A 13,245-nucleotide genomic window follows, 5' to 3' on the forward strand; every position below is an offset into this window, starting at 1 on the left:
GACATGGTACAAAAATTAAGTTACCAATTATGTAGTGCAAATGGAGCTTCTTCCACTACTTCGAGTTACACTTGTACCCAAGACTCTGCCCTGGAAGCATAAACGTTGTGTTTAGGTCTCCTCTCGTCTCATGCAGGAGATGCGGTTTGGCCTCCTACATGTCACTTCAGGGGAAAGCGCCTCATTTTTCACAGAGTGAGGGACCACCGCTGATTCTCTCTCTCTCTCTCTCTCTCTCTCTCTCTCTCACACACACACACACACACACACACACACACACACACACCAATGCAGCCTCCAGATAGTCTAGTCTGGGCTTTCCTGCTCAGACCTCTCAACTGCAGTATCCCAGGTGGTCGTTCTACAAGACTTGACTTCCACGGTGCCAGAAAGAGATCCCAATTAGGAAAATTACAAGGCCAGGTGTTTGGTTTATCTTGACACACTTTATTCTGCTCATATTGATGGTTTCAGTGAATTTAGCTCGTTTATGCAAAGGAAACAGAAGGTGCATTATGCCCGTTAAGATAAGGGAAGGCAGGACAAGGAGGAACAAAGCACGGTATGGCTATCTGAGGTCCCGGTCAGGAGCTGCCCTGGCTTAGGCCATTTCTCACTATAGCAAGCCTCCCGGCCTCTGCTGGCTGCTCATAAGCCCTTCATGATGGAAGAGTCGACACCAGCTGTGGCCAACCCCTTGACAAACGTGCTCCACCCACAAGTGCAAAGCATGAGAGAGAACCACGCAGACACCAGCTAGGCTGCATATGAAGGTTCCTTCTAGCAGGGTGCAGGTTTGACCGCAGTCTACTGAGCAAAGGATCTGCATGAGCACAGCATGGCTGCTGCTGCAGGCAGGCAGGGACGTGGACCCGGCTGTGCTGTAAACTAGTCCTGCAAGATCTCCTGCTCCTGTCTAGGTGCTACATTCTTCACCTACGATCTACAGCGTTAAAGGTAGGGTACCTTTCCAGGGGGTGCTATGGCCTACGTTTTAAGTACAGCGGTACCTTGGTTCTTGAACTTAATTCGTTCCAGGAGTCCGTTTGACTCCCAAAACCAAGGCGCGGCTTCCTGCACTCACGAGAAAGCCGTGTCGGATGTTCGGCTTCCGGAAAACATTCACAAACCGGAACACATTTACTTCCGGGTTTGCGGCGTTTGGGAGCCAAGCCGTTCGAGAACACTGTACCTGGGCTCTTCTCCCTTCCCACTTTAAAAGCAGCAACCCCCTTCTCACTAACACTCAAGACAGAGGACGCAGACTCATTCTGGGTGGCAGAGGAGTGTTTGTTGGCGGAGATTAAAGAGTACATGTGCTGGTAAATCGACACATGCCAGAGGGAAAAAATATTACGGCTGTGTTCCTTACAAAGACAGAAACCACACGTGCGTGAGAAAGCGGCTGAAGTCCTCTGCATAGAGAAAGAAAGTCCCTTGCTTTAGGCACAGAGGGCCTAGGGGTAAACTTTTTTGCCCATGCATAAAGAGATGGAGCAAGTGGAGAGGTAACAAGGGGGCGGGGGGGAGAGAGAGAGAGAGGCAAAACATACAACATCCATGAGAACAGACAAGGAAAGCAAAAGAAAGCAGCCGGGAAGGCTTTCCTCTCAACACAGACGGCAGCAGATCAAAACCAAGATCTTGTCCGGAAGAGATCAAGAGGCCTCTTTAAACACCTTACTGTGTTTCCTCCCCAAAGTGGCAGCAGCGTCACAAAACACGGACCCCGGATCCTCTTCAGGTGTGTTGCGCTTCCGCCAGCACAGCTCCGCTGAGACAGGAGAGGTTTATCCAAACCAGCAGAGAGCTTCGGCGTTCCTGTTCTCCTCGAAGCATCCCCCGAGGTGGGGGGAGGTGGGGGGAGATCAAGGAGATGGGCTCTGCAAATGAAATGCTGGTGCGTGGCAGTGGGCATGCAAAAAGAGTCAGCACCTTCACAGCATGCTATGGGGAGAGTATTCCTGGGTCAAAACATTGAAGGGCCCAGATCATATTGCTTTGTCCGAGGCCGCAATGGAGCCCCCAGTCGCTAGTTGACCATTCCTGTCCTAGAGCATTGCAGTCTCTAGATCTCCTTCCACCCTTCAACACTGTTCTCTTTCTGGCCAAACTCTGATTGGAGCCATATTGGGACACCCAAACGCCTCTCTCTTTCCCACCCCTCTCTGTGATTGTGCTTCATAGCTATGCCACTTCCTGTGTCTTCGACTGGCAGGCATGGCTGAACCCACTCTAAAGCAGATTTAAAACCCATTTGCACTGGGCTTCTCTTCCAATCAGGATCAATACAGCACCTCCATAGCATGTCAGGTGGCAAAATAAGCATGAATTCATACACACATGCTCACCACTGGGAGCATCATTAAGTGATGGCCAAAAACAGGAGTGATGAAAGGCATGTATGTGAATCTGCATTCAAGCGGTCCCTGGAAACCCTGGCATTCTGCGTGACCACCTCTGACCCAAGAAGCCTAAAAACTAGGTAAGAATTCAGGCCTGTCATTGCACAGCAGGCCTGCTTTTTAGAAGGAAACCCTTCTACGACTCCCTAAGAGCAAAGAGGGACATGCTGATACTGTTTTGCAGCAGGACTTGGGCTCCAGCTAAGAAGCAAGTAGCCTGGGACTTGCTGTTTGAACAGCAAGCTCCATCTAAGTGCCGGAGTGTTCCAGCAAACCACATGGCCACAGAACTGCAAGATGCGCATATCTGACCCTACTTCTGACTATCCTGGGAATGCAAGCCTCCAGGAACGGTGCGCTTGCTCCCCGGAGCAGAGGAGACTGGGTCAAACCAACATCTTTCCTGCTAGGGTTCATGAGGCCAAGTGTTGCTCGAGGATTGCAAAGAGATGTCCCGTCTTCATAGGACCAGAATTTCTGCAGACAGAGCAAACACCATGAGCTTATGCCTCACATTAAGGGAACACTATCCTGGGGTCACAATATCCAAATCTTCTCCCTGGTGCTGGGGGGGGGCTCGCCCCTCCTCTCTCCTCCCGCCACCTGTAGAGATGTAAGTAATGCTGTCCCAAAGCAAACACACGGCAAGAGAAGCGGACACCTAGAGTAGGCCTCAAACCCGCGAGCGTCACTCAACCACCCCACACATTTCCTCCTCTCGTCCCGCTGCCACCCTCCAAGGCAAGGTGGCCTGCTCAGAGTCTGATGCAGCAGCAGCTGTGAAGGGGGAATCAACTCAAATCTGGAAACAGTGCGTTAAAGTCTCGTATGGAAGGCAAACAGAACCAAAAGGAAAACTGATGACTAAGCCAGAATGAAGGGAGAAAGGAAAGGAAAGGAGGAGGAGGAGGAGGAGGGAGGAGGAACACCTGGGACTGGAAAGGGAGATGGGGAAAGGAGGCTGCAGACTGGGGAGGGAGGGGGGAAGGGACCACATTCTCAGGTAAAAAAGTAGACTGGGGACAGGAAGCAACAGAAGGAAGAGAGGGGAGAGAACAAGAGGGCATGTTACACCAAGCCTCCCACACTGAACACAGGCTGAACATCCAAGGAAAGGAAGGCCCACCCTTATTGCCATGCCTCTGCCCTCATCCAGCAGGCAAAACAACCCCATTATCCTAGAAGGCACCAGGGTCACAGGTCTGCTGGTCTTCAGCATCACTCAGAGGAGAGAGGTAGCAGGTAGAGTTTTTCACACCCACAGGCCGGTGCTGTTTATCCGGTGCTCAGGGAGGGGTCACAAGCCCAGTCCCCCCTGGCTCCCCCCTTGGTACTTACGTGCAATTGCGATGACCACAATGGCACAGATCACTCCCAGCATGATCATCATCTGGGGAGAAGAGTCACCGTGAGCTCACACATTCTTCAACACAGCACCCCGCGCAGACAGACATCTCACCAAGGTGGGCATTTTAAAAGATGCCTCGTACCAAGTGAGACCGCACATCCGCTAAGCCTCTTACCACCAACCTCTTGCCCCCGCCCCCGGCACTGTAAGTACCTGTCAGGGTTGCTTTCAGATCCTAGCTCACAGAGGATCACGCCAACCAGCGATCATTAAATAAAAGTCTTTATTGAGTTACAGTCTCCATTCTCAAGCTGCTGCGCGCAACCCTACGTCTTATGCTTAGATCGGCGCAGCTCCGTCTGAGTCTCCGCCCCTTGTGCACCAACTTAATATCCTAGCCCTGCTCCACCTTTTCCGCCTGACAGTTCTCCTCTGGGTCCCTCTGCCCCCCGGGGTCTCTTCCTTCCGGGATTCTTCTGACGCTGACCCCCCGGACCCTTCTGTCTCCTTGCGCCGGGCTTTAGGACCTGGCTCCCTTTCCGGGCTGCCTACTGCGCCACTTTCCTGTGCATTTGAACTTGGTGCGCGCGCCCAACCTTCCACCTTCCGTCTAACCGTCTCCTCGCTCCCCGATGGAGGTGTGGCCACTCCTGACTCGTGCCCTCCCTCCTGTTGTGAGCTGCCAGCGCTTGATCCCTGGCGCCCTTCCTCATCCCTGCTCTCTGGCGGTGACGCTGGTCCCGATTTCCAACTGCTCCCCTCTGAGTCCCCTCTGGCTCTATCTTCCTGGGGTGTCCCCCTAGTCTCCCCCCTTGCCCTGGCCACTGGTGCTCCTTTTTGTGAATCTTCTGATTCACTGGAAAGACTCGGAGATCTCAGGTCGTCGTCATCACTCATCTTTTCTTCTGCCTCCTCCCCCTCGCTCTCTGTTTCCTCCCTTTCCCTCGCCTCTGCTCCTGAACCCCTGACAGTACCCATCATCCCTAAGCACTAGATCTGCTGGCTGGGGCTGAAGAGAGCTTAGGAGCCCAGAACATCAGGGAGAACATCAGGTTGATTAAGGATGGTTTATTATAGCTGCCAGGGATGCAGGTGGCACTGTGGGTTAAACCACAGAGCCTAGGACTTGCCGATCAGAAGGTCGGCAGTTCGAATCCCCACGATGGGGTGAGCTCCCGTTGCTCGGTCCCAGCTCCTGCCAACCTAGCAGTTCAAAAGCACGTCAAAGTGCAAGTAGATAAATAGGTACCACTCAGACGGGAAGGTAAACGGTGTTTCCGTGTACTGCTCTGGTTCGCCAGAAGCGGCTTGGTCATGCTGGCCACATGACCCGGAAGCTGTACGCCAGCTCCCTCAGCCAATAAAGCAAGATGAGTGCCACAACCCCAGAGTCGGTCACGACTGGACCTAATGGTCAGTGGTCCCTTTACCTTTACCTTATTACAACTACCAGCAACTCTCTAGTCTCAGGCACAGATTTTTTTATTCCCCAGCCCTGCTACCCATACATATATTTTCTCTGGAAATTCTAGACATTGAACCTGGAATCTCAGAGCATTCATTCTACTTCCAATAGATGGGCCCTCCCCCTCCACTTCAGGGAACAGCAGCACAATAGGACTGTGACTGTTGTCTCAATCTACCAGTGTAAAATTGCTGTGCTCTCCCCCTCCCTCCAAAGCTCACCTTACAGTTCTTCCACCAATACTTTCTCTTGAGCGCTGCTGCACTGCTTTCGAATACTTGAGCACCAGCTTGGAGCGCATCTGCTCTTTCATCTAATTCCGATAGCTTCTGGTCTCGCTCCAAGACTTTGTCCACATTCACACGCATAATATCCACCACCTGAATGAGAGGGATGGAGGCGGGGGGGGGGGAGAGAGAGAGAGAGAGAGAGAGAGAGAGAGAGAGAGAGAAGGAAGGGAAGGGAAGGGAAGGGAAGGGAAGGGAAAAGAAGAGAAGAGAAGAGAAGAGAAGAGAAGAGAAGAGAAGAGAAGAGGGACAGCTGAATTCACCTGGAAACGAAGAATGCATGAAGACCCAACGAGAACAGCTCAGGAGGTTAAGCAACTTACTTCTTCCACCTGCGCTTGGGTCTGTTGCAGGCGGCGATTGCTGGTCAAATTTGGGGGTGCTCCAGGGGGGCCTCCAGCATTTTCTTCCCCTTCTTGCCCCGTCCCTGGTTGCTGAGCTGGATCAGACCTGTGGAGGCAAATTAGGTGCAAGAAGTGGTCACACTAATATTAAAGATATGCAACCACTTGAAAGAAACAATTAGGCCTAGGATTAAAATGAAATTAAATTTATAAGTAAGAAAATGTACAATAAGGAAAGCTATGTAATATGATTAAGACTGTGATATGGTCTTTTGAAACACTGATACAGTATTGGAAACTGCTACATATAATTACTAAGAAATTCGGATGGAAGAGATTTGAGGAAGTCAATTACTATGTTTATGAAGATGGATGGTACTTAATTTTAATTAATTAAGTGGTAATATGCTGTATGTATCTTTTTTCTCTTTTTCTTTTATTTATTGCTTGTCTTTATGTTAATCTTTTTTTCTATACTATGTTTATCTACTGAAAATAATAAATATTATTGGGGGGGGGAGAGAAGTGGTCACACGTGTCCGGTGCTCGCCCCAAAGAGATGTCCCCAACCTATGGGGGAATAGGGGCACTTCTGGAGAGCTGAATGACTGCTGTGGGCACGACAGAAGAAAAACTGTTGGTGCTCAGAACATTCCCATCAGCCTCACAACAAGCAAAAGATTAACACATCCCTCCCGACAGATAAGACACAGACAGAAGAAAGCAGGAAACACCCCACAAAAACAGGAAAGTCCCCAAAACAATACCCCCACCCAGGAAAAAAAATTAAAAATTTGGAAACTTGGAGAGGCAATGTGCCTTGGTGGGCGGCAAGGGCGTGGCTGAGGACACCCAGATACCCACAGTGGCACATTGGGGCCCTCAGCCACAGAGATAAGCAACTAAACTGCAACTAGAAACGACAGCCCCAAATGTTGTATTCCTAGCAGAACAGAAGGCAGCCAAGGGCATTCTAAAGCTGGAAAAGACACAGAAGAGGGTAACCAAAAATGATCAAAGAGTTGGGCTACTTTCCCCATGAAGGAAAGTGAAGAGCACCCAACTGCTTTTCCTTAAGCTAAAAGAAAGACTCAAAACAGATGATTGTGCACAGGAGAAGCTTTTCTCTTCGCCCAGCCATGGAACTCAAGGTCACCCAAGAAGAACCTCAAGCAAAGGGTTGTACAAGACGCAGTGAAGACCACTAGCTTAGATGGCTTGGAGCACAGATGGAGGACCTGTGGTCCTCCAACAGTTGTAAGACTACAACTCCCATATGCCTAACTACTGGCTATGCTGACTGGGATGGATCTACACGATTCGCTAATCTACATCTGGAAGACCACAGGTCCCCCATTTCTGGCTTAGAAGACAGGTCTCCACATCCACATGCCATGACAGCCAAAGTAGACCTCTAGGCTCATAGGAAACATCTCTCTCAAGACCAGCTTGCTAGGGGACAAACAGAGGCAGGAACCTTTGCCTCTATACCCTTCTTACAACTTCCCAGATGCATGTGGCTGGGTTGCCGCTGGCCTGATCTAGTGTGGCTCATCTAATGCTCTTAAGCTAGGAAATGCTACAGAGATTGCAACTGAAGCTAAACACGCCAAGTGAGATAGAAATCAAGAATACAAACAGCTGATAATAAGCAACAATGCTGTGAGATCTTACTGCTCCTCAACTGGTTTTTGACCTGCCAGGGACACCTGTCCATGAGGGATAAAATCAGGGCGACACAGAAGGTATCATGGGCAAGTATGAGCTATGAGCCCAGGACGTCACCTCAGCAACAGTCTAGGCAGTTGTAGGCAATCCACTATCCGCCTAAGCATCCCCAACCTGCAATATGGGAGGACTGGCTTCCCTTACAGGGCTGTTGTAAGGATTCCTAGGATGTCTATGTGTGAAGCTCTGTAATACTGTGGCTGCGATTACACCGCCAGAGCAAACGTCGCAGCAAACAAGGTCAAACGGCTTCTTCAGCATCCAGGGAAACCTAGCAAGCTCCCAGGTCTGTTAAGGTGTGGGCAAACACAAAATAACTGCTGTGTCACAAGGCTGGACCATTGCTGTTCTTTGCCACAGGAGAAATTTGCTACCAATATCCTTGGGTTTTTGCTGCCATAATAATTCCTTCCTGCAGTGAGAGAGGAGAGGTCAGGGGAACTAGCAGTTAAGCCCCAGTTTTGAGAGAAAGCTGGGCTTCTTGCATGGCAACTGTGGGCATGGAACGAAGGTACCAGGATATCCTAGACCAATGACTAGTCTAGCACAATCTGCCATAAGGTGTTTGGGGCAGCACCACTGGGCAGCCATTGGCTGGCCCATAGATAAAAGGACATGGATAGAGGCATGCTTTCACGGAAGACGGCAAAGACTTCATAGTTGCAGAAGTCCAAAGGAAAGCAGAGACAAAACTGAGTGTTTCTACTCTAAGTCACCCTTCTGTCTCAAAACCACAGGTCTCTCTTCTCTCCCATCCCTCAATATCTGCTACCCAGATCTCTAGGGTCAGCTTAATATAATTTTGCTGAGCTCTGACGGATTCCTCCACACACAAGCTCATGCAAAGGAGGTTTCCGCACTCCCTTCCCCCGCTCCTAGTGGCACATGCCAGGCAGAACCGCCTCGGTCACACATGACACCCAACCCAAAGGTTTGGGCGACTTTCTGCTTTACCCCAACCGCAAAACCCGCATTGGCTTGACCACCGTCCTTTCGACCGTTCCCGCATATTTACATTCACACGTGCAGGCACCGTCACGTGCGAAAAAGCCCCCCATAGCCATCCCCGCGCATCGATTGCCTTTTTCCTAGCCCACACACACACAACGGAGCCGCCCTTAGCTTCGCTACGAGCAGCCGGTGTTTCGAACGGGAAGCGATGCTGCGGGACACGGGAGACAGAGGGGAGAGCCGGACAACTGCTGCGGGCAAAAAATACAGGAGGAAAGCGCAGCTGGCCGGAGAGCCGCGGCCACCTGGGGCGGGAGGCTGCGCCATCCGCGCCCCATCTGACTTCAGTCTCGGGCAGCCGGGAAGGGACGGCGGGAAGGAGATCGGGGGCGGGGGCGGGAGCGGGTGCTGCAATGCGCAACTCGGCAGGTGCCGCAGCCGCGCAGGGGAAGGCGGCAGCGCAGCGCAGGACGGACCGCGGCAGGGCAGGGCGGGCTTCCTCACCCAACACCCAGCCCGGCGGCTACTCACATGGCCGGCTTCGGCTCGGGGACACCCCTTTCCTCCGGAGCGCTGGACGGAGCGTGCGGAGCGAGGATCGACGGCCCAGCCGGGGGAGCGTCCGCGCCAATGAACCTCTCCCGCCGGCGCTCGGAGAACGACTGCTGCAGAAGGAGCCGCGCTGCTGCCCCGCGCGCTTTATAGGCGGCCCGAGGGGGCGGTCCCTCTGGCCCTGGCCACGCCCCCCATTGTTGCCGGCCCAGCTCGGCGAGCCAATAGGCGCTCACGCCGGACCTTCTCTCGGCCGCCGAAAGAGACACTCCCCCGCCCGGCAGCCAATCAGCGCCCTACTCCATCTGCATACTTCGACGGTGCTCTCCCAGACCTGCCTGAATTATTAGACGGGAGCATGAAATCTCAGCTTCCGTTTCTCTGATGCTTTGGGGGTTTTCTTTTGGCCCCCAGGGCGGAAGCGGGAGAGTTGCGTGTCGAGGTCACTGGAGAGAGCCAGGATTTGACCAGGGGCGAAAGGATGGAGTGATGTATGGAGGTGAGAGCTGGACCATCAAGAAGGCTGGTCGCCGAAGAATGGATGCTTTTGAATTCTGGTGCTGGAGGAGAGTCCCATGGACTGCAAGAAGATCCAACCTCTCCATTCTGAAGGAAATCAGCCCTGAGTGCTCACTGGAAGGACAGATCCTGAAGCTGAGACTCCAAGACTTTGGCCACCTCATGAGAAGAGAAGACTCCCTGGAAAAGACCCTGATGTTGGGAAAGATGGAGGGCACAAGGAGAAGGGGATGACAGAGGACGAGATGGTTGGACAGTGTTCTCGAAGCTACCAGCATGAGTTTGACCAAACTGCGGGAGGCAGTGGAAGACAGGAGTGCCTGGCGTGCTCTGGTCCAGGGGGTCACAAAGAGTCGGACACGACTAAACGACTAAACAACAACAAAAGGAAGAACACTGCTCCATCTGGTCAGCAGTGAGTCTTCCGGGTTTCAGGCGGGCGTTTGTTATTGCATTCAGTTGAGCGCTGGATTTGGGCTGGAAAGAGGTAGACTAGATAAACGCGTCTTTTGCTGCAACCTGAAGAATTGTAGAGTTGGAAGGGCCCACGAGGGTCATCTAGTCCAGCCCCCTGCTGTGCAGGAGCCTTTTTGCCCCCTGTGGGGCTTGAACTCACATCCTGCTGCCATGCTGAGCTGCAGATTCATCAAGTCTTCTGGCTTTTTCTGCTTTTTAGCTTCTCAGACAGATCTGGCAAGCCAATCTGATGTGATGCAACAGAACCGGTCATCTGGCAGAGTTGGGAGTTCAAAGGGCAACAACTCTCTGCCAGTTCCAATTAGGCGGCTCATATGCGTGAATGAATGTCCCCAGTCTTGAAGAAGCCATTGTAAGTCAATTCCCACCCGTTAGGATGGCCGTAGTATTAGCACTGGCAGACAAGTAATTTTTAACACACTGATAAAAGAAGCAGATACAACTACAGCACAACATTAGTGAATTATGTGTGTGCAATTGTAATATACAATATAAAATACTATAATATAGAAATAATAAAATATTTATATATACGTTACTGCAAATACTAGGCAAATGTTTTTAATTATTTTTATGCAATTTTAAAAGAATAATAAGACAAGTTTTAAATGACTGGAAATTCCTCAGAAATTTAGGGGACTTCCAGGGTTGGCGCGATCTGGAAATGGCGGATTCCCTCCGAGCTCCGGAGGGAATCGGCTCAGCGGTGGATGGGTCTTTGCCGTGCCGGCGACACGGGGACCCTTAAAAACCGCAGGCGCGGAAGCCTGCGGACTGAAGACTCGGTGGGCACCTCAAGCACCCCCCCTGATTCGCGAAGAGCCTTTTTAAAGGCTGCGGAGGGGATACGGGGGACGGCGCGGTGCTGAGAGTCGATCGCTACCGCCGCTGAGTGAAGCCGCGAGCCATGACTGGAGAGCGCTGACTTCCTTCCTTGAAATTTGGACTGAAAAGAAGAACCTGTGAGTAAATTGGAATTGGACTTTTAAGAATTTTACCTTTTGAATTTGAGACGATCAGGGGGTGTGCTAAAAGGAAGTCCGCACCCCCCCCTTGCAGACGATCCAGAGCAACGATATAAGAACTAAGCTGGAGTGCCTACCCTGTAAAGGGTGAGTTTAAAAAGACAGTAACTTCCAAGATTTGGAAAAGTAACTTTGAGCAGGAGAGTGGAGTGTTGGAAGTCGTTTGTTTTGCTGTAAACAACCCCCCCTCCCGGGCCCGGGAGCGTCCTGTTTTGGAGCTTGTGTAAGAGGTACAGAGTTTGACAGCTGTCAAAGCTGTCAAACGGACTGTTAATAGTGAAAAATTGCAACTTAAGATTCCTCTGGATTAAAAGGAGTTACATTTGAACTAAAATTGTTGGAAATAAAGAAACAATAACAAGATACAGGATTGTTGGAGAAAAGAACACTAAGTAACCAGATTCCCTCTAGGGGGAATTCTGTGGAATTACAATGGCTGTGGATGGAAAGATACTGGGGGAAATCGAAAGGATGTTCCATTTGGTGGGAATCTTACAAGAGCAGACTATGGCTATGAGCAAACAATTGATGACCTTGACTTCTGAAACAAGTAGTTCTGCTGAATGTAATGAGGACCCGAGTGAGAAAGAATCCACAGCTGAACTCGAAATGATAACTAAAGAAGAGGAGAAGACAAAACAAGAAAGAGAAAAAGTGAAGTGGGAAAACACTAACCAGAAGCTGACACCTGGGGAATATAAGCAAGGAGACTATTGGATTAAATCTACTACAGGTCTACGAAAGATGCAGAAGATGAAAGTGGAGGCCCTGGGAGTTTATGAAATTCAGGACTTTGGAATAAAGAAATATAATTGGGGCCTCCACATAGACTCTGACCTTGATTACTTTCAAGATTCATGCCTTGTGGAAATTATCCAGCAGCTGTTTTTAAATATGGGAAGAGACTATGGACTGATTGTAAAAGAACTCTTTCGAGATTCGATGACCAACATAAAGGATTACCAACAAGACCGGCGGAGAGGGACTGAAAGAGACTTGAGAGCCTCGGACGTGAGGAACCCGGGCTAAGAACTGTCATTTTAGACATGTTTCGGGAAGGGACGCAAATCGGGGATGGGAGGGAGGGAAGGAACTAATTATAACAACACTCAAGACCAGGGGGTTTAGATAATAAGATTATCATTCAAGACAAAATGGGAAATCGATGGAAGGGAATTGGGGTCCAACTTAGAAAAATTTATTTTTGCTTTTTTTTTTCTTTATAAAAGGACTAATATCAAGATGGACAAGAGAATGCCAATTTGCTGACATAAATTTGGGAATAGGGATGCAAGGAAGGGGGTGGGGGGAAGTCAAGGACCAGGGTTAGAAAATAAGTTTTTCGGAAATTATACATGTTTGTTGTTTTTTGTGTTTGTTTTTGTGTTTTGTTGTTGTCTATATAAAATGTGAAAACCTAATAAAAAAAAATTTTTTTTTTAAAAAAAAGAAATTCCTCAGAAATTTAAAAAGTCGGTATTTTTGATGTAATTTACCGAGCAAAACTGAATTATATTAATTTAACCCAAATTTCTTTTGAATTCCCAAGTCACGTTGCAACTTTTTAGCATCCCTTATTTTGGGAATTTGAAAGGTTAAAAAAAATTCAACACGTCCTAGCAGGGCGTAGTCAAACTATGGGATTCTCTCCCCAAGGTACGTAAAAAAGTAAAGGACCCCTGGACGGTTAAGTCCAGTTCAATTTGACTTTGAGGTTGCGGCACTCATCTTGCTTTCAGGCTGAAGGAGCCGGCATTTGTCCATAGACAGCTTTCCGGGTCATGTGGCCAGCATGACTAAACCGCTTCTGGTGCAATGGAAGGGCAAGCCCAAGAGGCTCAGTGGTTTAGACCACAGAGCCACCCACATCTCTTCTCCCCGAGGAGGCAGTGATGGCCCCCAACCTGGATGGCTTTCAAAGACAATTAGACAAATTCATGGAGAAGGCTATCAATGGCTACTAGCCATGATAACTGTGCTCTGTCTCTACAGCAATACTTCTGAATACCAGTGGCTGCAAACCATGGGAGAGGAGAGTCTCTTGTGCTCTCATGTTCTGCTCGCTGGTTTCCCACAAGAATCTGGACGACCACCATGAGATGAGGATGGTTGTAGGTCTGGGCAACGTATCAATACATCGTCCA

At 50.0% G+C, this 13,245-nt stretch overlaps 1 protein-coding gene across 1 annotated transcript; it reads right to left on the reverse strand.

The window, feature by feature from the left end:
* Positions 1-426: 426 nt before the first annotated feature.
* Positions 427-9,367, reverse strand: VAMP1 (vesicle associated membrane protein 1). The gene is made up of 5 exons (XM_082205314.1): positions 9,060-9,367; positions 5,829-5,955; positions 5,440-5,598; positions 3,744-3,795; positions 427-3,421 (listed from the first exon to the last, which is right to left on the reverse strand). Coding segments are annotated over exons 1-5 (357 nt in total). The 5' UTR covers positions 9,062-9,367; the 3' UTR covers positions 427-3,404.
* Positions 9,368-13,245: the final 3,878 nt, after the last annotated feature.

This window comes from Podarcis vaucheri (assembly GCF_965113315.1).
Source record: "Podarcis vaucheri genome assembly, chromosome: 17".
NCBI classification, from domain to species: domain Eukaryota; kingdom Metazoa; phylum Chordata; class Lepidosauria; order Squamata; family Lacertidae; genus Podarcis; species Podarcis vaucheri.

What these genes read in the sequence shown, in the direction of transcription:
- VAMP1 (XM_082205314.1), bottom strand. An exon ending in CCCAAGCGCAGGTGGAAGAA is followed by an intron (nt 5,599 to 5,828) that starts GTAAGTTGCTTA and finishes CCTCTCATTCAG; the next exon opens with GTGGTGGATATTATGCGTGT. An exon ending in ATTGGTGGAAGAACTGTAAG is followed by an intron (nt 3,796 to 5,439) that starts GTGAGCTTTGGA and finishes TCTTCTCCCCAG; the next exon opens with ATGATGATCATGCTGGGAGT.